Source organism: Protopterus annectens, chromosome 4.part0, assembly GCF_019279795.1.
Source record: "Protopterus annectens isolate FY-2018-M chromosome 4.part0, PAN1.0, whole genome shotgun sequence".
Classification (NCBI taxonomy): domain Eukaryota; kingdom Metazoa; phylum Chordata; order Ceratodontiformes; family Protopteridae; genus Protopterus; species Protopterus annectens.
Window position 1 is genome coordinate 1,107,198,302 of NC_056733.1, and position 25,916 is coordinate 1,107,224,217.

General features: G+C 38.5%; 1 protein-coding gene across 5 annotated transcripts in view; it reads left to right on the plus strand.

The window, feature by feature from the left end:
* Positions 1 to 25,916, plus strand: part of RELL2 (RELT like 2) — a 610,006-nt gene that overhangs the window by 267,010 nt on the left and 317,080 nt on the right. For 3 of the 5 annotated variants that reach the window (XM_044069084.1, XM_044069083.1, XM_044069081.1), the window contains 2 exons: positions 10,357 to 10,416; positions 10,514 to 10,552. The exons of 1 other annotated variant lie outside the window; for it this stretch is intronic. In XM_044069084.1, the coding sequence (XP_043925019.1) occupies positions 10,357 to 10,416; positions 10,514 to 10,552 (99 nt within the window). The remainder of the gene's footprint in view (positions 1 to 10,356; positions 10,417 to 10,513; positions 10,553 to 25,916) is intronic. One more of the 5 variants, XM_044069082.1, reaches the window with a different exon arrangement.

The window sequence follows — 25,916 nt, forward strand, 5'->3', positions numbered from 1 at the left end:
CTGAAACAGTTCATGTGTGGTTACAGTTTACAGCTATAGCCTGTGTTTTGAAATAGAAAAATAAACTTGAAACTGTCTCAGCATGTTACACAACACTGACATGTCCTTTTTTTGGTTTTATCAGGTACAAAATAATATTATCTGCAAATAAAGTAAACTTTTCTTGATTATCATAGCAGTTATATCCTTGAATTTCCAACTCCCTTATTTTCTTTGTCCGTGGTTCTAAATATTAAGCAAATAACCAAGGGAAAAGAGGATACCACTTCCTGGTTCCTCTGTTCAGATACAACTTATCAGAGAGGACCCCACCCACTTTAATTTTTGCCTCTAATCCCTCATATAGCCTCCTAATTAACATTATTATTGTATCACAGAATGCAAATTTGTCCTTTCTCCACTGCAGAGAGATGACATAGTTGGTATATATAATTAGTGGGGGGGGGGGCTGGAAAAACATATTATTTGTTGTGTTCTTTAAGTTTTGATCAGCTAATGTTTGATCATTTGTGTTCAATCATTTGCCATTTGAAAGTGTGACTTTTCCATATTGTGCATGACATAAATATATAAATTTCTCTCTCACTCTTTCTCATAAATAGATATATATATATATATATATATATATATATATATATATATATATACATAGACACACACACACACACACACACACACACACACACACACACACACACACATACACATACACATATTGTGTATATACATATGCTTTCAATATTTGGCCCATATTTTCGACAAGCCATGTAAAGGATTCACCATAATAAATTATGTCATAGTCAACTGTACATTTCTTTTCTTAGGTTCATAGGTGTGTACTAGGCTAATGGCCCCGGAGCCTTTACAAGCCTAGCCCATAGGATTACCCTTGCATCGTGCCACCTGACCTTAGTTCTTAGTGCCTTTGTTGAGTAGAGCCACTGGAGTGATCCGCGGGGTGAATTTTTATTTCCCATCTACTCATCAAGATTCCTCTTGAAGAGGGCCAGTGAGATGCTCTGCTTGACATGTATGGGAAGTCTATTCCATAACATGGGCAGTCTTTGGTTATGAACCTGTCCCTCCAGCATGTTCTGTTGATTGTGGTAATGAGGTTGAGGTCTCTGGAGCATGTGGTAGGGAGGGATTGAGATTTCTTTAGATGTACAAACTTAGAAAAAATGTTTTGGAGATTCACATTTCTTTAGATGTAGCATTTCTAACAGAGCTGAGTCAGACATGGCTTTGTAAGTCAAGCAGAGATTGCCTCTAAGTAGGCAATATGAGACAGAGGATAGTTGGGGTTTTTTGAGTCTGTCCATATACGACAAATGTTTAAGGCCTAGGATCCTCTTTGTGAGGTACATTTGTGGCCTCCAGTTGTTGCAGGTGTCTAGTGAGGTACATGCCAAATGAGGCATTGTACTCGATGACTGGCCTAATGAGGGAAGAGTAGAGGGAGACAATGACCTCTTTCTTCCTCGATGCAAAACCCTTAGTAATGAGATGTGCCACATAGAAGGACTTTCTGACCTTTCTAACTTTCTGAAGGTTAACTCCATGCAATGAATGTATAATCATGTTTTCTGATATAGTTTAATAATAGTGATATCACAATTCAGAGCTAAGATGGGAATATGGTAATTAAAATCGACTACCGTTCAGCTGACTGGGTTAGATCAGCACAAATTTTACTCAAACTGCATGTTGCTGGGGGATATCACCTTTTCATCTAGTTGCACCAACTCTGGAGTTCATTCTAACAGTTATGAGGTGTAGAGATCTCAATATGACAAAGTGGAAGCAAAAACAAAGGCATTTTTTTATTTTAAGTGTCTCAATGAATCCAGTCCTTGATCATGTTTTTGAGATCAAAAGTATATTTGATTATTCCGCTCCACAAAGGTGGAGCCACAACAGACCCCAGGAACTATTGCCCTCTAAGCCTGACTAACTTGGTCTGCAAGGCTATGGAGTGCATCATCATGGATCTCATTAATAGAGACATTGGGAACCTCCAAACCCTGGACCCTACCCAGTTCAGCTTTTTTAAGGGCAGATCATGTCTCCTAAAGCTGGTGGGCTTCTTTGAGACTGTTACCAAGGCTATAGACGAGGGAACGGTGGTCCACACAGCCTACCTAGACCTCACAAAGGCCTTCAACACTATTCCCCATTCTGGTATTATAGACTAGCTCACCAGCCTGAACATAAACCCCTACATCATGAGATGGGTTGCCAACTGGCTCACTGACATAACCCACATGGTAAGAGTTACGGGAGCTAGGTCTGACTCTAAACCGGTTACAAATGGCATTCCCCAGGGCTCAGTTGTAGGACCCCTCCTGTTCAGCATATACTTCTCAGAGGTACAGGCAAGCACAGGAGGACTATGGCTGACCAAGGTCAGAGATGACTGCAAACTAGGGGCTATAATTGACTCTCCAGCTGACACAGACATCCTCCAAAAGGGTCTCACTGAGACAGATACCTGGTGTCAAAACCATGGCCTCAAGCTAAATGCCAAAAAGTGTATAGTCATCCCCTTTGGAAAAAAACAAAGTACCCACAAACTACCACATAGGTAGTAGCCCCCAAAATATGGAAGATGTAATAAGGGATCTGGGGACCCAAGTAGATAGTAATCTCTCTTTTGATAGTCACATTGCCAAAGTGGTTAGAAAATCCTTCTATGTGGCCCACCTAATCACAAAAGGGTTTGCATCCAGATCAAAAGAGGTCATTGTGCTCCTCTACGCATCACTCATCAGACCCATCATAGAGTACAACGCCCCACTTGAGGATGTACCTTACAAGACACCTGCAACAGCTGAAAAGACCACAGAAGTACCTCATCAAGAGGATCACTGGCCTAAAACAGATGCCCTATGCAGCTCGACTGAAGAAACTCCAGCTGTATTCAGTTGCATACCGCCTACTCAGAGGTGATCTCTGCCTGACATACAAGGCCATGTCCAACCCAGAATTGATGGACATGCTCCACCTAAAGAAAACTATATCCCCTCAAGCCACACGCTCTAGGGATCTAAACCTCACCACAACAATAAATAGGACATGCTGAGGGATATATTCCTGTCCCAGAGACTTCCCATGCTCTGGAACAAGATTCCAATCTACATTAGGCAGAACTCCTTGCTAACACTCTTCAAGAGAAACCTTGACGAGTGGATGGGAAACAAAAAGTTTACCCCGGGGAACACTTCAGTGGCTCTGCTGGACAGAGGCACAGGGAACTAATCTAAGGGAGTGGCGAAAGCCAGTACATTCCAGCTAGGCTTATAAATGCCTTTGGGCAGATAGCCTAGTACCTCCTTTTGAACCTATGAGGTAGTTATGTTTGAAGAGTCAACCTTCATCTAAGATGAGTATCTGAACTTTTTGTCTTAAATTATTGCAATATTAACTAGAGATTTCCTTTGTGCTCCTGATGTCTCTCTGTGCTGCTATCATCAGGTCAGTGATTGTGTTGTTGGGTCTTTCGGCTTGGTGAGGGGTCGCCACAGCGGAACTCCAGTCCGCTAATGATTGGCAGTAGATTTTTATGTGCCGATTTGCCAGACCTGATGCACAACCTTCAACGAAGGCACGCCCATTCACGCATGTCTCCACACAGAAGACGCTCTAGCTGAGAATCGAACAGGACAACGTCTTACTGTGAGACGACAACGCTACCGCAGCACCAGCACCGCAGGTCAGTGATTGTGTATTATGTTGAATTCTAATGTAAATTGCAATATGCAAACATGGCTTCGGAGTACCCAGTTTTTTCCACGGCCAAAATTTGGGGCATGTATTCCAAACCATATAGCTCCAGTAAGTTGCCTCTTCATTCTTTGCAACAAGATGAGATTTGATGTAGTGAATGAAGTAGACTACATTAAGTTCTTTCACCGTTGTTACCTATATTTCAACATTGAAGTAAACCACCTTCCTTGTGCATTTTGTTGACTGTAGAGAAACTTTATTTATAACCCAAGTTACAATACCAAATTAAAAAAACAAATCTTTTCACTGCTGAACTGGTCCACAGTGGGATGCATTGCCATTTAGAACTATTATTGCTATCAATTTAATGGTGCTCAAGAAGCATCTGGATGATTGTGTTGGTAACAGGGTATATGATCCTAAACTTCAACATACCAAGCCTTTTGAATGCCTAAAATAGGCTATTAAGCTTGATTTAACATATATTGAAGCACTGAAACATTGAAAATTTACCGTGTTGCAGTATTCTAGGTCAGATTTTTTTAAATTTTTATTTTATTTATCGTTTGTTGACCGGGAAAGTCCGACTAGGTTCCACAGAGCCTGTTTTCAGCGGAGGCCCGGGGAGAAATGCTCCAGATACATGTCTTTGGAATGTGGGAGGAAACCGGAGTACCCGGAGGAAACCTACACGAACACAGGGAGAACATGCAAACTCCACACAGAAGGCACCCCAGCCGTGAATCGAACCGGAGAACCTCTTGCTGTGAGGTGAGAACGTTAACCACTGCACCACTGCGCCACCCCTTCTCTTATGACTTTTGCAATTGTCATTTTACAGCTGTGTCATTAGAATTCGTCCTGCATTTTCATTCATCTTATTCAGTTCAAGGCTGCGTAAGAGCCAGAGTTTATCCTGGTTTATCCTGTTCTATGAAACTATTCTTGCAGGACAGCATTTCCATTTTATTTACTTTAGCTCATGACACAGGTACTTAAATGAGCATGTTGAAAATCTGAAATGATTGAGAACCAGACAATTAAGGAACGTATTACATTTGGAGAATGTTCCCTCATCATATTACTGATTTTTTATGCATTAATCTAAGCTTTATAGCATAACTATTTATTTGCATCACAGATGTAATGCATTCGAGTGTTCTTAACGATTGTGTCTAGTTCAGTTTAAATGGGAATCACAGATTCATATGGATCAATTCTTATTTTTGTCTAAGGTTTTGTTACAGTATCAGTCAGACTTTGCCACTGTGAGACTAAGGAAGTTCCTATGTGCCACCAAGACTGTACAGTCCTGCGTTGGGAGGTACTATCAAGGCTGGAAAGTCCCACTGTTGGGAGGTACCACCAAGGCTGGACAGTCTCGCTGTTAGGGGGAGTACAGAAGTGTAGAGGGTTGTCCTCCTCCAAAAATTATTTATTTCTGTTATTCTTTTAAAGTAGACAATATGCCTTGTTAATTTAACACGTTTGATTATTTGCAGTGTGGCATTTGATCTTGTGAAGTTTAGTAATAGATCTTTCTTTCGAATATGCTTGGGAATGGTCCTTTTGCATCCTAAGAAGAGATTGCCACTGCCCAAAACACTAACACAGGGACTGCAGCAAGATATTTTAATCCCTGGGAAAATGCACATATTAGCTGCCCTGATCTCCATCCCCACCTTCAGCAACAAAGTATGTTGCATGTCACCTGCTACTATACAGAAAACAATATATTTTATGTAAGAAACAGGCAGGCAGAAAATAAATTCATTTTACTGCTGATCGTTTTGAGAAAGTATGTTTAGTTGGGACACTGTTCCTGCACCAGGGACTAAACAGGCAACTTGTGGCATAACATATATAGTTACTCCAAGATTTTGCAACCTTAGAGTTAGTTATTTTTGGCTAAGTAGAATAGAGTGTGTGGAGGTAGCACTGACAACATGGCTTCCATTTTTCAGTCTGTTGCCTGTTCATTGTTTTCATCTACAAGCAAACAGGCATCAATGCAGACGCAGTCCTCTCACAGTACATGAATATTCATATATAATTATAACACAAAAGTAAACCATTTTCATTATGTGGTGTGGGCAGTACAGAACAAAGATGCACACCATCATGATGGGATTCAGTGATCATACCTTCTTCATCCATCCATCCATCCATACATACATATATACATCCATCCATCCATCCATCCATCCATCCATCCATCCATCCATCCATCCATCCTTCCATCTATCTGTCCAACCATTTTTCTAAACAACCTTTCCTGCTGAGGATCATAGCAGTAGCAACCTGTGAAGATTAGATTAAGCTTCTTCAGCTCATTCTGTGGGATCTGCAGGTATTCTAATAGACAATGAGCCTCCACCATGTCATGAATCTGCTCTTAGACCTTCTCCCAGCAGGTTGTGTCTGAAATACCTCCTGTAGGAGAAATCCAAGAAGCATCCTCACAAGGTGCCCAAATCACCTTAACTGACTCCTCTCAACCTGAAGGTTCAGTGGCTGAATTCCAAGAGTCTCCCAAATTACCAACCTCTTCGTTTGTCTTGAAGAGTGAAGCCAGATACCCTGCAAACAAATAATTTTTGTCACTTGATCTGTGACATTATACTTTTGGTCATTACTCAAAGCTGATGACAGCAGATGACAATGGAGACATAGAGTGGCTGCTAAACTGAGAGGGTTATCCTATGAATCATCTCTTGCATCACCACCACCGCACTATGGTATGATGTCCTACCACCGCACTATGGTATGATGCCCGCCATCACCACCACTCTACGGGATGATGCCCACCACCACACTATGGGATGATGCCTTCAGTATACCTATAGTTGAAGCCTTTCTCTGGCCAAGTTCCTGACACCCCTCTTCCTCCATTATGAATAAGGACCTAAGATAAACACCTGAGTTGGCCAATTCCTCTTCACCTGCAGAAGGTGATCTGCTTTTTTCCAAGAGAAAACCATGAGCTCTGATTTGGAGTTGCTGATTTTCATTCTGGCCGGTTCACACTGAGTGTGAATTGGTGTAGTGCATGCTGGCAATCACGGTCACTTGAGGATAATGGGACAATATTATTTGAGGACAGATTCTACCCTCAAAACCATTAACTGGATACACTCCAGATCTTGACTGCACTTTGATAGCCACTCAGTGAGGATTAAAAAGATGAAGGAAAACAAGACACACCATTGCTGGAGTCCTACACCCATTTTGAATATATCTGAATTAAAGCCAAGAAAGTTGGCACAACTTTCACTCCTCAAATACAGGGACTGAATGGCACTAGGTAGCAGGTCTGGGAACCCTCGCTGACATTCTTGGGTACATGGTTATATGCCTACTCAAAGTTCACAGTACACATATAGATGGTACTTGCCAGCCACTATTCCTCACCAATAATGTTTGCACAAAGACAAAGACATGATCTAATTTGATGTGGCCAGAACAGAATCCCTACTGCTCCTTCTGAATGAGAGGGGCAACTATTGGATGAAGTCTTCTTCTATTACCCTGACATATGAGTTTTCCAGTGAGATTAAGGATTATGCCCCTTCTGTTATTGGAACACATCCCCTTGCTCTCTTTTGAAAATGGGAACCACTATCCCATTTTTCCAGTACAAAGGTACTATCCCAGCCTTCCACACAAACATTGGAAACGCATGTTAACACAAAAAAAAAAAAAAAGAGAGAGAGAGAGAGAGAGAGAGAAAATGCCCCATGCCTACAGCTTTTCCAGATAAATATAATGTACACTTTTTTTTTTATTATTTGTTAACTGGGAAAGTTCGACTTGGAACAAAGCCAATTTTCAGCAGAGCCCTGGGGAGAAATGCTCCAGACGCATGTCTTTGTAACGTAGGAGGAAACCAGAGCACCCAGAGGAAACCCACACTAATGCAGGGAGGACATGCAGACTCCACATAGAAGGCACCCCAGCCGAAAATCAAACCAGAGAACCTCTTGCTGTGAGGTGACAATTCTACCGCTGCACCACTGCGCTGTCCATCAGAACCATTTAATTGCTACTGTGACCTCACCTAGTGAAAAGGAACCATTTCCACCATTTGTTTGTGGCATAGCCTCATTAGAGAAAGGTATGTTCACTGGTCTCATGAGTTCCTCATGGTGTTACTTCCACTTAATCAGCAGTGTCCCTAACTAAAGTTAAGGTTCTTCAACCTTCATGAGAGCAACCTTGGCAGTATCCTGCCTTATCCCCCTGAGTTGCTGAGTAGTTTGCGAAAACTTCCTCTTAGAGTCTGCCTGAAAATTACTGTCCATGGACTTCACCAGAGCAATAATTAAAATCTGTTCTTATTTTTGAGCCTTTGTTCCCCTTTTGCTGTAGGCTTTATCCAGATTTCTTCAGCTGAAGGGTCCAGAGGTATACAAACCCCTTTGCTGCGGCCAGTGGTAAATCTCACTCACTGTCTCACACACAGACACACACACACACACACACACACACACACACACACACACACACACACACACACACACACACACACACACACACGCACACACACACACACACACACTGACACACGCACACGCACACATACACACAAACGCACAGTCAATTTTGCTTTCTTGCACACATTCACTCAAATGCAGACAGAAGTATAAACATACATATACACACACTCTTTTTTTATGTTTTGCTCGATCAATCTCTCTCTTACTCTCATACACACATACATTCTCATACACATGCTTTATTTTAAATGTTTTTTTTTCTTTTTTTATTTTACACTTGCCAAACAGCAAAAGCGCTGCTTCACGAGTGTAAAATAATGGCTCTCACACTTTCACTGCTATTCACGCATATACACACACACAGACATAAACACACATTTTACACTTGCTAAACAGAAAAAGCATGTTTTAGTGAGCGTATAATGAAGGTGGCTGTTACGTTTTCTCAGTCCAAGCGCCACGGCGAACTCGTTTCTCAGCAGGCATTACTTGTACATTAATACCCTGCTGGATAACATTCGTTCGCCAGTCACAGTTCTGATGTACAGTTTGCCCATTCTCTAAAATGAGTTAATGAATTATAAATAAAATTATTTTATGTAACATTTTATACAGTAATAAAAAGTGTTTCAGTGCAGCATTCTATAAGACCTAGTTAATATGAATGAAGGAGTAATAAATTTGCACACTGGTGCTGAATAAATTTTATAGGATTAAATTGAATTAAATCTGAAATAAAGGCAGCTTGTAAATTATAGCATTTATACCCACCAGATGTCAGTTTTGTATTAAATGCTGTTATAAAGACAGGGACAATCAACTAACTCTTAAATTATTCAAAGGGAGTCTTATACATTTTAAAATGGAACTACTCAAATCTCAATTACCTCAACATTACACTCAGTGCAAAACAATATATTTTAATTAAAAACACTAAATAATTGACTAAGTTCTTTACTTTGGTATCTGATCTCCTAACTCTTGGCAAGTTGTGCAATTTACTATTCAGAATGTCCTCTAACTGATTAATGCATTCAGAAAAATATAGCCATATATAACACTAAGATATTCAGAATAAAATTTTCAATGTCCATACTTTATTAAATTACATGGGCTAAAATATGTCATTTTGGCTTTCTTCATATTCATTTCAAATGTATGGGTGGGATTCAAAACATAGTAGCACTGGATAGGACAGTGTCCATGTCATGCAACCGACACACATGATGTACTGAAATCTAAAGCATGTCTAATGTCTAAATACATATCAGGAGGAGTCCGAGGAAGAACATTACATGTGATATGCAGGTCAAATAGGGAAATGGACCAAAAAAGGAAGCGGTACTGTCTCATCTCTAACAGAGAACAGGAGGAGTACAAAGGCTGATGCAGTGAGTGCTGGAGAAATGTCATGACAGACAACACAAACAAACAAACAAACAAACAAACAAATGGATAATTTTATTCATGGCTGGGCAGAGGGCACTAACATGCTGTTAAGACACAAGTTTGCAATACATAGTAGCAGAATACAGCACAACTCCTGAGTATGAAATTCAATAAAACTGATCCTGTAAGTGGACCTGGCTGAAAACAATATGGTGTCTAATTTTACACATGGTGCATACATATGTGAAAATAGCCAACCAAATGATATAGTCGTCAACCACTTATGCAAAACTTTCTGCAGCATGGATGACTGTATGTACATTAGTTCTTACTTATCTGCAGCATGGATCACTGTATGTACATCAGTTCTTACTTATCTAACACTCACTGGAATTTAGAGGTGTTTATCGTTGATAGTAATCATTAAAAATGCATGGGCAGCTTTACTATAATGATTTTGATTGAATGTGTTTGCTACTCATATACAATTTGGTAATATGATCCATATAGGAAAGTGGTTGTGTTTATAGCTATGTTCTGATGGCTGTGAATGATATTATAGCAGTTTAATCAGGTTAAGCATACCTCTGTTATTCATTTGGCATGTCTTTGTATTCACTATTAGGTGTAAGGTATGTGCTGTTTACAGCAGTTGTGCATACTGGATGCTTGCATTGCATAGACATGCATTTCTCTTTGTTTTTGTGTTACAGTTATACATACTTGTCCATTCTGTTCCATGTAGGTGTGACCGAGACTGCCATTACACTTTCTCAAGCATATGCAACCAGGGATGATTGTTCAGGTAGGTATTTTGCATGTCATCAGATGCTTGGACTAAATAAGACAGCTGTGAGCTGTACTACCATGGATGTAATCATAACTTGTGCATTGCACTGCAGGCACCCCTCGTCCACCTTGTGCTTCTACTTCTGACACAGGTAGGCACCAGGCATCAGTTGGGTTGTGCAGCTTTGCTGTGGATGTGCATGTGCAATTCAGCTTGCATGGAATGGGGGTTTTACATACTAACATGTTTGAGTAGAGCAGATTCTACAGACACATTGGGTGGTGACAGCAGTGTTGCTGCTGGCATAACACCACCACTGATGCTGGAGTTGGGCAGCACTGTACTGTACCATTGTGGTACCTTCACTCCCTAATAGGGACACTGGTGGGGAGTCCAGTGATGACAACGAAATATCTGACATACAGGAGACTGTGTCAGTGAGTACATTGGACAATATTTTGATGGCATCCTATGCCACGGTCTGGGACACCAACAACAGTGTTACTGAATTTGCCAAAACACAGGTGGATCCCATGTCTCTCCTCAGATGGGTGTACTGAACGTAAAGGAATGGACTAGCTATAGTCTCCAGTATCAGACCTTGTTCACTCATAATCACCTATAGTGTCTGACTGGAGCTTGCTGGATGGAAGATAAGGCATTGTTGTCCCATGGTGACCAGCGCAGCATGACCACTCAGCCATAATCTAGCAGAAGGCTATGGAGCCAAAGACCATTCTGTAAGCCAGATCAAAGAGTGTCAGTCAGTTTCTAAAGGAGTCATCCAAAACCGTTCATGTATAATTAGCATTATTGTTGACGATGTTGAAAGTCCCATCAAGAGATGATGATGGCATAGACCACTCGGTGCTCAGATATGGTGCATTCCTCATGCTATATCGCCTGTCCCCACAGTATATAAAACAAGGGTGATTTGGGACTACATGGCCATCCCTTTAACATATCACAGGCTAGTGCCTCACAGTCTCTGGATGCTGCAGGGAAGGGTGGTGTTTGTAATGGGTTATCTGCACCTTCCAGCCCTGTGACCATGCAATATGGAAGGCCAGTTTCTTTTTTATCATTCAACCCTTCAGCCACACTGGTGTCCCAAAAAAGGACCAAAGCTCATGTCACACCTATGCTTCTGAGTGCAACCTCCACCAGTATGTCTGATCCTAAGAAGACAGAATTCCAGAAGGATGTGAGGTGTGACCAATAAGGTGACCAATGATCTCCAACTCATGTAGCTGGTAACCCTCACCACCAAGCATAGCTAGATGTGCTATATTCTACTGTGAGGTTTTCTGACCTCTGTATGTGTGTGTGTCCCATGGCTGTGACTTGCATGTTCTTTATCTCATATGCAGATAAAGGTTATACCATACAATACTGCCATTAATCTCTATGCGTTTGGTAATGAGTGATGCACACCATGGCCAAGTTATGCATTGATTAGCACAGTCAATATTGGTTGAAGCATCTCATGTCTCTTTATGTGTGTATCATTTTGCTTGGTGCACCTCATACACAGCAGTGCTGTCATGGTACATAGTTATGTACCAAGCACTGGAAGATTGCCCCTGCTAAGATGTCCTGCATCCTGAGGACTGATACTGACGTCCATGGCTCTTCTGCATCTGTTGTCTTTACTATCACTGCTCAAGGGTTGATATGGTGTTATCATTAGGTCAGAGATGACCATGTAGATGCCCTGACTAACCTGACTGCTTCTAGTTAATCTTGTTGTTTGGAATGGCAGGCACCATAAATGTTTTAATAGCCTTTTAAGATGTATGCTGGAGGGTGCCACAGTGCTGAGGCTTTTGAAACATGAGTTTAGTGGGGACAAGATATCTTCCACAACAGCTCTTGTTATTTGTGTATGTCACATTATATCACTGTTCCTTGGCTACTGCTGAGTCATGAATGGGTATCCTAAGCTGTAGTAGGTAGCTGGCATCACTTGCCATGCACATAATGAAGTGAATGCTGGCTCCTTCCTTTACATCTATGAATACTGTATCATATAATTATCCATTTTGTTATGTCTCTGCTTATCAATAATATATCCATGTCTGATGTGGCCTTCTTGGAGCAGGCAGTGCAAATCAGACATTTTCCAAATCCAGGAAATAAGCACATTTCCAGGACAGTGCAGTGGTGCAGCAGTAGCGTTGTCACCTCACAGCAAGAGGTTCTCTGGTTCGATTCACAGATGGGGTGCCTTCTGTGTGGAGTCTGCATGTCCTCCCTGTGTTCACAAAGACATGCGTCTGGAGCGTTTCTCCTGGGCCACCGCTGAAAATTGGCGCATTCCAAGTCGGACTTTCCCAGTTAACAAATAATAAATAAATAAAAAAATAAAAAAATAAAGAGCACAAATACTACTGATAGTGCCATCAGCATTGCAGAAAATGACAATGGAGAGACCGATACCCCTTAACGTCTACCTAAATGTTAGCATCACACAAATACTCCTGATAGTGCCATCAGCATTGCAAACAATGACAATGGAGAGACTGATACCCCTTAATGTCTACCTAAATGTTAGCTTCACATAAATACTCCTGATAGTGCCATCAGCATTGCAGACAATGACAATGGAGAGACCGATACCCCTTAATGTCTACCTAAATGTTAGCATCACATAAATACTCCTGATAGTGTCATCAGCATTGCAGACAATGACAATGGAGAGACCGATACCCCTTAATGTCTACCTAAATGTTAGCATCACATAAATACTCCTGATAGTGCCATCAGCATTGCAGACAATGACAATGGAGAGACCAATACCCCTTAATGTCTACCTAAATGTTAGCATCACACAAATACTCCTGATAGTGCCATCAGCATTGCAGACAATGACAATGGAGAAACCGATACCCCTTAATGTCTACCTAAATGTTACCATCATTAAATGATAGTACCTTTATAGCTATGTGTGCATCCACTTGCTTCTACAATATTGGACAGGAAGGAGCATCACAAAAACCACTATGTCTATCTGTTGCAGTAACTGAAAATAATACATGTTTCTTAGTGTATTTCCATATGACATCAAGGAAGTGAGTTAGAATTCTTGGTGCAGCAACCAGGTAAATACCACGGGCATCACTTGTTTTTAGAAGATGCTGGCTGCCAGGTAATCTAAGGCTACAGTTACCTTGGTTACCAGTGATATGGAGTAACCAGAAGGTCTCTGCAGTGTCATCTCTAATTACAAAGTATCATAGAATAGCTACAACAGCAGCTCAGACTCTATATAATAGTGGGCAACAATCTCCTGCTCCATGATGTTATGCATTGCCACTTGTGTCCTTCTCCTAGGCTGGTAGAGTCTATATAATAGTGGGCAACAATCTCCTGCTCCATGATGTTATGCATTGCCACTTGTGTCCTTCTCCTAGGCTGGTAGAGTCTATATAATAGTGGGCAACAATCGCCTAATCCATGATGTTATGCATTGCCACTTGTGTCCTTCTCCTAGGCTGGTAGAGTCTATCTAATAATTGGCAACAATCTCCTGCTCCATGATGTTATGCATTGCCACTTGTGTCCTTCTCCTAAGCTGGTAGAGTCTATACAATAGTGGGCAACAATCTCCTGCTCCATGATGCTATGCATTGCCACTTGTGTCCTTCTCCTAGGGTGGTAGAGTCTATATAATAGTGGGCAACAATCTCCTGCTCCATGATGCTATGCATTGCCACTTGTGTCCTTCTCCTAGGGTGGTAGAGTCTATATAATAGTGGGCAACAATCTCCTGCTCCATGATGTTATGCATTGACACTTATGTCTGGTATTACTGTTGTCTGGCGATTGTGACTCTTGGTTGTATGACATTAAAAAAACATCACCCGCTTTTGGTTTGTCAAGCTTAATGCAATTATGAGTATCTGTCCTGAAGTGGGACACTCCCACCCCATGATTTCTCTGACATTAAGCAGTAGTTTTTACTTCTATCTTATGTACAAGTGTTGTTGCATGTTGATTTTTCAAAATTGCGGACTGCACACAAAAGAACTTATACCCAAAGATCTCTGTGTGATTAACAAACTGTAGTTGACATTTCCTGGCTTTGAACAGAGTGTTTGGCTGAATCACTAACTTGCATGTATTTCTGGATGGCTTGTAGTGTGTAAAGCACTGTGTAATTTGTTTCTGAATATCAGTTTTTATTTTCTACTCATTTCTGTATCTTAAGGAACTGTTGTTACAAAGCAGTTATGGCAGATACCATACATGGCTCATCTAATAACATAACAATATACTTTGTGTAACATTCAAAGCCTGGAAATTAAATAAAACAAAAAGTAAAAAAAAAATGTGTAAACCTGCAGAATGCTCCTTAAACAGATAGAAAATCAAAATTAAATTAAACACATTAACAGCAGATACTATGGAAAAAAGAAACCGTGGGGCTTCAACGTAAGTTTTTGAAAGAATAACAGACAAACAGCACACTAGAGTTTACTGCCATATGGCTATGACCCAGAAAAATTGGGATCAACTAATAACTGAGAGAACAAAAAACAAAAATCCACAGAGTAAACGTTCATTCAGAAGAAATAAAAATAATTATACCAAATAATAACTGGCAGAACGACCAAGGCAGCATAAAACAAAACAAAAAGTTTTTAAAACTCTCTGAAAACGTTTATTAAAGAGGTAAGCGCTTTCACATAAAAATGCTTCTTCAGACCTTTACACAGAATAAAAAATGGTCGAATATATATTATGCAAAAAACAGAACCACTAATAAAAATTCAAACTCAATTATCAACACCAATTAGTATAAATCTTCTAAAAAAGAAAAGAAAAAATATATCATATAAACATACTATTAAAATACTTATAAAAATATATAAAGACTATACATTAAGAAATATGTGTAAGTACAAAAAATTAACACTTATTTAGGGACCCTCCGCTTTTTCAGAAAAGGTTTTATAGAAGCTCGTTCATTAAGACCATGGCCCCTATCAGCTCTTAGGATTATCATCCAGTTATTTTCTTTAAACTCAGTGTGGTTTTGTATGTCTGCAAAACGTAAGCTAGGAGCAACAATATCAATCACTCTAAAGGTGAAATGGTGTACCTCACTATGTTCCATAACATGCTTAGACAAGGCATTACTAACCATGCCCTTCCTTATATTATATAAATGTTCCCTAATTCTATCATGCAAAGCGAGATTAGTTTTGCCTACATAAAAAGATGAACAAATCACACATTGGGCAAGATAAACAACATTCATAGTTTTACAGTTCGCATTCACATGAAAAGAAAAAGATCTTTTTGTATCTGGATGGACAAAGAACTCAGAGGTATTAATATAGTCACAAAAATTGCAACACCCACATGGTATAGTAATACCAGTCTTAACAGACCCATCATGCAATACTTTCTGACCACAAAGAATTCTCTTCAGGTTCTTTTTATTCCTAAAAATGAATTTGGGACTAGGACCAACAATATCACCTAGTTCAGAATCAACTTGCAGAATGGACCAAAATTCCCTAAAAATACTACAAAGTGTATTTTGATCTCTTGTAAAAAAGAATGGAATCCTCACATAATCAGAATATCCAGGAACCTTAGATTTAACTAAGTCTGGATTAGTTGGCTTAGGTCCATAATAAGGAGCTGCTGGTCCGACTCTGAGAGAATTCAAATCAGACCAATTGGACTGGATCTCTTCTTTAGTATACCCTCTGGAGACAAGTCTGTGTTGTAACTCACTAATGTCAGTACAAAAACCATCAACAGTGGGATTGAGTCTGGAGACTCTAATCCCTTGACCACGTATTAAATTCCGAAACACGTGGTTCGGGTGCATACTACGTCTTGATAGCAAAGTGTTGCGAGAGCAACTTTTACGATGAACCCCTGTATTAATCAAAGGCCCTGGGAGTTTTTCAACAAATAACTCCAAAAATACAACCTTTTCACTAGAGGTAACCATTGTAAAAGACAGACAATGGCATAACCTATTTATCTGTGCAAAAAAAGTTTCTAAATCAACAGCACTACCTTTCCAAAGAAGGAAAACGTTGTCTACAAAACGACGATAAAACACAACATTAGTAATAAATAACTCCATCTTAAACAAGACTTCAAGCTCCCAATGCGCTAGAAACATATTGGCATAGCTATTGGCACAAGAAGTGCCCATTAGCTACGCCATGTCTCTGGATAAAAAAGTCATCCTGAAAAATAAAAATATTATTCTCCAATATTATTTCTAGAAGAAAACAAATCAATTCAATCTTCGTTTGTTCATAATCACTATGAGCCTTCAGATAATCATGTATATAGCTAAGTCCTAAGTCATTGGGTATCATCGTAAATAGGGACTGGATATCCATTGTAACAAAAATTATATCATCTAATGTGTCAATCACTTGGATACATTCATACAAGTCCACAAGGAATTGTTTAGATCCTTGTAAGACTGTTCTATTGACTTCAATGACCGGTCTCAAATGTCGCTCAATAAAAATTGATAAGGGCTCAGTAATCCAACCACCTCCGGAGACAATAGGTCACATAGGAGGATTGGTCGGATGTTTATGAATTTTTGGGAGTCCTTGAATAACTGGAACCAAGGGGTCTGACACAACAAAAAATTTCAAAGTCTCTTCAGAAACTAACACAACCTCAAAAATCTCTTGCACTGAATGCCTAATACTATTTATAATATGAAAAACATCAGATAGTCCTATTTTCCCATAAAAGCTACCTTCACTTAACATCTGCTTCATGCTGTTGTTATAATGTTCAGAGTCCATAACAACAACTGAGCCACCCTTATCAGCGGGTCGAATACTAATTCTTGAATTCTCTTTTAGCTTTAACAATGCTCGTCTCTCATCAGGCGTGAGATTAAATCTCTTGCCATGTCTATATTTTCCTGAGACATTATTTTAATAATCATAAATACTATCCTCAGTAAGTTTAAAATAGGCTTCTACTAAGGGATGATTGGGTGGAACAAATGTGCTTAATGGCTTAAATACAGGAACATACTTAGACTCATTCTCATTATTATCATTCAAACAATTATTCCCATAGTGAAAACGTTACATCAAATTCCTGCAAAAAACTTTTAAATCCAAAACGGTATCAGTAAGCTTACTATTCTCTGACGGAATAAAAGTTAAACCCTTACAGAGTACATTCTGTTCTTCTTTACTCAAAGGAAATGAAGAAATATTCAGAATCAGTGAGTTGACATTTTCCCCCACAATTTCTTCAATGACTGATTCTGATATTGTTGCCCGATAATTTCCTCTTCTGGCGACCTCAACTCATGGATCTCCTTCGTCTCCCAAACTGATCTGGGCGGACAGGCAGAGGAAAATGGAGGTCGCCACAAAGAATATCCGGACAAGCGTTACTGTTAATGGGGGAATCAAATTTGTCATAGTTTCTAATTTTAGGTCTAACAACTTTATCTACAGTAGGCTTATTATTACTGTTAACAATAACTTGTAGAAATAAATTTTGCTCAGGTTGTTTGTGCTGCTCATCGCAAAACTCTAAAGGTACATGAACATCATCACTAGCAACCTGAAAAGTTTTAGAGTTATTAACCAAAGAAGATTGTACTGTATGAGTGTCAGATAACTCTGAGGTACCATCGTCAATCAGCTCAATACAGTCACGAATAACTGTGGCTGAACCATTCTGTAAAACAGTCACTCCCTTGACTGAGTTAGTAACGTCTTTAACAGAGTCAGTCAATTCCATGGGGGCAGTTTTCTCAGATGTAGGAATCGTCAAAGCAGATTTAGAGGGTCGTGCATTGGTCGCAGTTCCATAAACAGTTCTAGTAACTTTATTAGCTACTGAAACACCCTCCGGTTTCGACCAACCAAAAACCTGACCCGTTTTAAAGTCATTTAAGTCTTTTAATATCTTCACCTTCTTCTGCTGTATCAACTTTCTTTCAAAAACAGCCACACCATCTAATACACTTTCAAGCATGGGATTCAAAGACTCAAGGGAAAATTTCTTGAACAAAAAGTCTTGTTTAACTTTTAACTCATTTCGCAGTTTGTCTTCCTCCGGTGAGGTACACCATTTCACCTTTAGAGTGATTGATATTGTTGTTTCTAGCTTACGTTTTGGAGACATACGAAACCACACTGAGTTTAAAGAAAATAATTGGATGATAATCCTAGGAGCTGATAGGGGCCATGGTCTTAATGAACAAGCTTCTATAAAACCTTTTCTGAAAAAGCGGAGGGTCCCTAAATAAATGTTCATTTTTTGTACTTACACATATTTCTTAATGTATAGTCGTTATATATTTTTATAAGTATTTTAATAGTATGTTTATATGATATATTTTTTCTTTTCTTTTTTAGAAGATTTATACTAATTGGTGTTGATAATTGAGTTTGAATTTTTATTGGTGGTTCTGTTTTTTGCATAATATATATTCGACCATTTTTTATTCTGTGTAAAGGTCTGAAGAAGCATTTTTATGTGAAAGTGCTTACCTCTTTAATAAACGTTTTCAGAGAGTTTTAAAAACTTTTCATTTTGTTTTATGCTGCCTTGGTCATTCTGCCAGTTATTATTTGGTATAATAACTGAGAGAGTTGAGGAGCCAACAAGGGAGCATGTGAGTGAATTGTGGATACAAGTTCATGCATCCTTAGGGAACAGAGGTGGTCTGGCTCATTGCAGTGCCAGCACCTGCTGGAGAAAGACAAGTATTTGGTATGCAGCATATGGGCTGGGGAAGTGCAATTGGCTGTGCCATGTCATGTCAGTTTAGTGGCCTTCATGGAAGCATGGGGGAATTCTTAAGCTTACAGGCAATGCCATAGCAGGCCTTCATATCTATGAGCAAGTATGTTAATAATCAGGGGAGAGGTTAGGGCCAGAAAATGAAAAATACTTTGAGGCTACCTAAATGAGGGCCATGCAGGAGTGTTGGTGGACAAACGGATTCCGTAACTCTGGGTGCTTGATGGCTGACAAGTCCCAGTCTAGAAACATATTAAAACAACACAACATATTAGATTTTTAAGAAAACCACCAACAGTAACCAGATTCTAAGTCCAGAAAAGCAAATATAAATGTTGCGTCTTTCGGCTTTTCCCAGTTAGGGGTCGCCACAGCGGAACTCCGGTCCACTAATGATTGGTAGTTTATTTTTACGTGCCGAGTTACCAGCCCTGATGCACAACCTTCAACGAAGGTACGTCCATTCACACATGTCTCCACGCAGAAGATGCTCTAGCTGAGAATCGAACCGGACAACGTCTTACTGTGAGGCGACAATGCTACTGCAGTACCACCACCACGGGTAGAAAAGCAAATACAAATAAATCTAAAAAAACAGTAGGACTCAGAGACAGCAAGGCAATCCAGAATGTTGAGTAAAATTCTTTTATTTCTTAGACAAACATGAGCACTTTCACAATAACACTGCTTCTTCAGATGTATCATTCAAATTTATAAAATTCATTTAAATATAAAAAACTGTTATCAATTAACCAATCACTGTGCAAGCAGCACTTAAAGAGACACCAGCAAACAGACACTACTATTCACTTTTAAAAAAAATACACACAATAAAAATATATGTAGTAAAAGCATATTTATAAATAAATACAAATAGATTCCTATCCTAAACTAATAAATATATGTATATCAGCTTATTAAAACTTTTGATCCTATAGCTTCAAAGTATACTACCTAAACAATGCTCTGGCTTTTAACATAGGCTTAAGAAGGCGTTTGTCATTTAACCCATGACCAAAGTCTCCCCTCAAGTGAACTATCCATTTAGCTTCTAATTGCTCTGTGCTATTTCTGTTGTCTCCACCTCTCATGTTTTCATATACCCTTCCTATTGCTTTAAATTTAAAAATATGTGAGGTGTCCGTTTCCTTTACATGTTTGGCTAATGCATTAGAGCTACTACCTTTACCTGTATGCTAAATATGCTCTTTTATTCTGTCATGGAAAACTCTGTCAGTCTTATCAACATAAAACTTCTGACATTTTTGACAACTTGCTAAATAAACTATATGTGTCGAATCACACTAGCAAGGACTTTAAAAGTAAATGTTTTCTTCTGGTCAGGATGTATAAATACATTAGAACTATCTAAATATTTACATGCTGGGCATTTCCCACATGGTACAGTGGAATGCTCCTTCCCTAAATTTCTTTTATTTTTGGGGCAACATAATTGACTTTTTAGTGATTTCATATTTTTAAATAAAATTTTGGTTTACTGTTTACAATCCCTTTTATCTCATTATCTGCTGTCAATATATGCCAATATCTACTAATAACATCTGTATACATACGTGAACTACTAGAGTAATAAATAGGTACTCTTAATTTTCCTTTTTGTACCTCATTTTTCCTCTCTGTAATAACTCTTGTATTTCCAGAAAAATAAGGTTTTGCTTTATCAGTTCTCAATTCTGTAACACTTTCTATAGTATTTTCTACCTCTTGATTCATATATTCCCTATCTGTAAATGTCTTTCTTAAAAGATTAGTTTGATCAAGGAAATCAGTATCTTTAACATTTAATCGGGAAGCTGTATAGACTCGATTCTTGACTACATTTTTATAGACAGAATTAGGATGCATACTCTCTCTAAACAGTAAATTATCACAGAGACATGTTTTTTTTTATATAATTTCATTGTTATTCCACCAGCACTATCCAGTAAGATCTCTATGTCTAAAAAAATAATTCTTTCTTTTGAAATAACAAAAGAAAAATGTAGAAATGGAGTTAGTGGTTGTGGATATGTATTCTACAAATTCTTTAAATTCTTGCATGAAGCCGTCCTATAAAATAAAAACATCATCCACATACCTACGATAAAACAACAAGCTCTTTTTATGTAAACCTTTTAACACATACTTATGTTCCCATATAGACATCAAGGCATTGGTATAGCTATTGGCACATGAAGTGCCCATAGCTACACCATGTCTTTGCCAATAGAATGTGTCTCTAAATACAAATATATTGTTGTAAAGAATGCATCTCAAAAGAGTTGATAACATCTTATCATCAGTAAAACTTGTTTGTTCCCTTAAAAACTCATTGAAACTAATAATAACTGTCTCATTTAGTATTTCTGTAAACAATGATACTACCTCTAAAGTAACTAGGAACATTTTATCACATTGTCGAGACTTTTCTGTAAATGCACAAAGATCATTTAAGAAAAGCTTGGTGCCCCTCAAAACATACATATTAGAATTTAATAAAGGTCTAAGAATCTTTTCTATGTAAAGGGACATAGGTTCTGTAGTCCAATTGTGTCCAGCCACTATTGGGCAAAAAGGAGGATGTACTGAATTCTTATGTAGCTTAGGTAGACCTTGAATCATGGGTATCAAAGGGTGTACAACATTAAAATAATCAAATAAAGATTATTAATAACTCATTTTAAATAATATATCTGCTTCACTTACAACACTATTAATGATTTTATCTACTTGTCTTCTATAAATAATCACATAAAAGTCATCATCAGATAAAATTTTCATCTCATTATTATACCATTCTGTATCTAGAATCACTATAGGTCCACCTTTATCTGCAGGATGAATAGTTACATCCAAATTGTTTTGTAAATCCCTTAGAGTTTCATTTTCTTCCTTAGTCAAATTATGTTTCTTATTAAACTTCTTTTTTCCTTCATTTACTTTGTACATTTCTTCAGTACACAGTTTCTCAAATGCGTTAACTAAAGGATTCAATACAGGTGTAAACGTACTGAGTCTCCTAAATACATTAGCATTGTCTGACTCATTCCCTTTATAGTTCATTCTCAACGTAACATTTCTAGTAAATACTTTAATGCTTAATATTACAGCTACAAAATCCACATTTTGACTTGGTATAAACTATAGCCCTTTTGTTAACGCTTTTTGTTCATAGTCTGTTAGAGTGTGAGTGGATAAATTACATAGTATCATTTTGTTAGTTTTCATTACCTTTTTCAAACTTGGCGTTCCCGTTAGATCTGTCTCTGGTTTCCGCTTGATTCTGGATCGGCTCCGGCCTCGCTGGTTCTTTAGGAAGGGCATATGAAAACATGAGAAGTGGAGACATCAGAAATAGCACAGAGCAATTGGAAGCTAAATGGATAGTTCGCTTGAGGGGAGACTTTGGTCATGGGTTAAATGACAAAGTCCTTCTTAAGCCTGTGTTAAAAGCCAGACCATTGTTTAGGTAGAATACCTTGAAGCTATAGGATGGAAAGTTTTACTAAGCTTATATACATGTATTTATTAGTTTAGGATACGAATCTATTGTATGTATTTATAAATATGCTTTTACTACATATATTTTTTATTGTGTGCATTTTTAAAAAGTGAATAGTAGTATCTGTTTGCTGGTGTCGCTTTAAGTGCTGCTTGCACAGTGATTGGTTAATTGACAACAGTTTTTTATATTTGAATGAATTTTATGAAAATGAATGGTACATCTGAAGAAGCAGTGCTGCTGTTAAAGCGCTCATGTTCTCTCTGGAATAAAGGAATTTTACTCGACATTCTGGATTGCCTTGCCATCTCTGAGTCCCATTGTTTTTTTGGCTATATTAGATTTTTAAATATTAACATAAATTTGTACAATTATGTGGAAAAACATATTCGGTTATTTCTACTTGATAACTATTATTACAAATTACTTAAACTGCATAGTGCTGCAAGAGTTCATAAACAAAGAATAAAAAAAAAATAGATGACTTACTTATTTCCATACATTTTCATTAATTTATTAAATATGCATGGACAGATGTGTGTGTTTGTGGGTATTATGTTTGTTTCTGTGTCTTTCTCTCTTGCTCTGTATATATATATATATATATATATATATATATATATATATATATATATGTATATATATATATATATATATATATATATATATATATATATATATCTATATATAGACAGATAGAAGACCCCAGACTAAGATCTCCCTACTCCCCTTAGACAATTCTTTCTTCACATTAACATTTTTATCTGGGGTTTTATAGCTGATCTATGTAATATTATTACTACTAACTTAACCAAGTGAACTCAACTAATATGTACAAGTGGATAAATTCAACTTATCTTTACATTCAACTTATCTCTGGTGTGATGTCTTGAGTCAATCAGGGTATTCCCTGTAACCACTCCCACTGCCTTCTCTTTTCCCCCACCCCCCTTCTTTCCTCAAACAGGTTAAACTGCTACAATTCAGTACAGGCATCATTTTCAAATCTAGGTGCTTAGGATTTCCCTCTCTCTTCCCCCACTTGGCTGACCTGGTGTGACTTAGTGTAAGTTTCTTCATTGTATGGATCTTTTACTGTTTTTTTGTGTAACTGAATGACCTGCTGCTAAATTCTGATTCTGCAAAGACTGCTCTATTTTTTTTCAGAGGCTCTATAAGTAGATAGTGACTTTACTGAATTTCTGTGGTAATATTTGTGTTTAAACTGAACCTGTACCTAGAGAAAGTGTATAATCAGAGCTCCTCCTTGCTGCATGTTTTTTTAATGTTTAAATTGCACACACACATTGAAGAAGTGCTTTTATGACTTGAATAACTTGGGTTAGCTATACCTGAAGTGCTTTTACTGGCAATTTTCCAGTTGTACAATTGTGAATAATTGATTTAGTTTTTCTGGTATATCTTTAAAATCTGGCAAGTGTTTATTTACTGCATTGCTCTCTTGCTTAGGTTTCTTAGCTATAAATCTTAGTTCATTCTGAAGTATGCTACTTTACCCCCACCAAACCTTTCTGAATGCATTATTATATAATAACTGCCTGTTGTTGCCTTCATGCTTACCCTAGAATATCTGCTTTTCTCTTTTCCTAGTTGAACTCTACAGTTCCCTACAAAATGGTGTCTACAGGACTGCAATCAGTTTCTCTCAACATTTAAACAGAGTAGGTTGCACACACAAAAAGCATTTGTTAAGCTTTCACTTACAGTGCTTTGTAATTAAGCAGTTCACCATATTGGTCAGCCATAGGGATCTTTGTTTCTACTTGAGTGGTTGCCTCCTTCCCCTGTAACTGAAGTAAATTGACTCTTACATTAAGAGCTGTAATACTTACCTTATAGCTTTAAGACACCTTAGGAAACCTTGTAAACTGCATTAGCCCCAATACGTTTTCCCACGCTATGCTCGGGCTCTCTTCGCTCCCCTCCCTGCCCCCAATTCCCTCTCGCCCTCAGTACCTCTAAATTTATAGTACTATAGCCACTCCCCCACTTTCTATAGCCACTCCCCCACTTTCTAGATCCTATCTGCTTTCATCTGGGATAATTCCACCCACCTCCATTCTACTACCTACATTTTAATAGCACCTATTAGCTTTCATCTGGCATTCTCCCATACGCCTTCCAGTAGCTTTACCTCACCACTCTATCTTCTGGTGTCGCATCACCAGGTAAAACAGTTCCTTAACTCACTAGCTGAATCACAGATAATGATATACTCCTCTTTACTACCCCTCTTGTTCACACCATACCTCCTTACCTTGTATGAAAGCCAGTTTCTGACTGGATTTCGGGTCCCAAAAGGTCATACTATCACCCCAGCTGTAAATCCTTCCACCTTCAACCATACTTACAGTACCAGATCCTATCCAACATCTTGTTCAGTCTATCAACATCTCAACCCCAGGCACATTAGCTCTAGATCCAAAAACTAATACAAACTAATAAACAAATTCCTGAAGTTCATCACCAAGTATAGACTCAACCTAATACTTGGTGGTGATATTCACCCCAACCCTGGTCCACTCACTTCAGATACACATACCCCCTCTACTTGCATACTAAGCTACAAACCTACAATTAATAGGCCAACTAACTCTCTCCTAGTCTGTCATCTTAATATTAGAAGCATTAATAACAAGGTACATGAATTGCATGCACTTCTGGATGTCCACTCCCCTGAGATTCTCTGTTTATCTGAAACCTGGCTAAAACCTAACACTAAAGACAATGAAGTGTTACCACCTGGGTACAACATACACAGGCTGGATTGTGATTCGAGGAAGGGGGGTGGTGTAGCTGTACTCTATAAATCTGAGTTGAATGTCACCATAGATGTAATACAACCTCCTCAGATTAATAAGTCAGAGATTCTTGCCACCAAATTGCAACTTAATAAAAATAAATGCATTAATATCATCTGTATGTACATTCCCCCAGGTAACAATATATCTACATTTGAAGATATCCTGCACTGGCTATCATGTCACTACCCCCAAGAAACCCTACTACTTGGAGACTTTAACATAGACTGGGGCACCTGTTCCTCAGAATCCCCAACCACCCATCTTAACCTGCATGCATTTACACAAATCATATCCACCCCTACCAGGATAGGTAAACCCAACCAAAAAGAAAGTATACTTGACTGGGTACTCATAAACAGTCACCCCCAACTGTACACCTCTGGTACCCTCCTTAATGGCCTAAGCGATCACCTTCTCATATA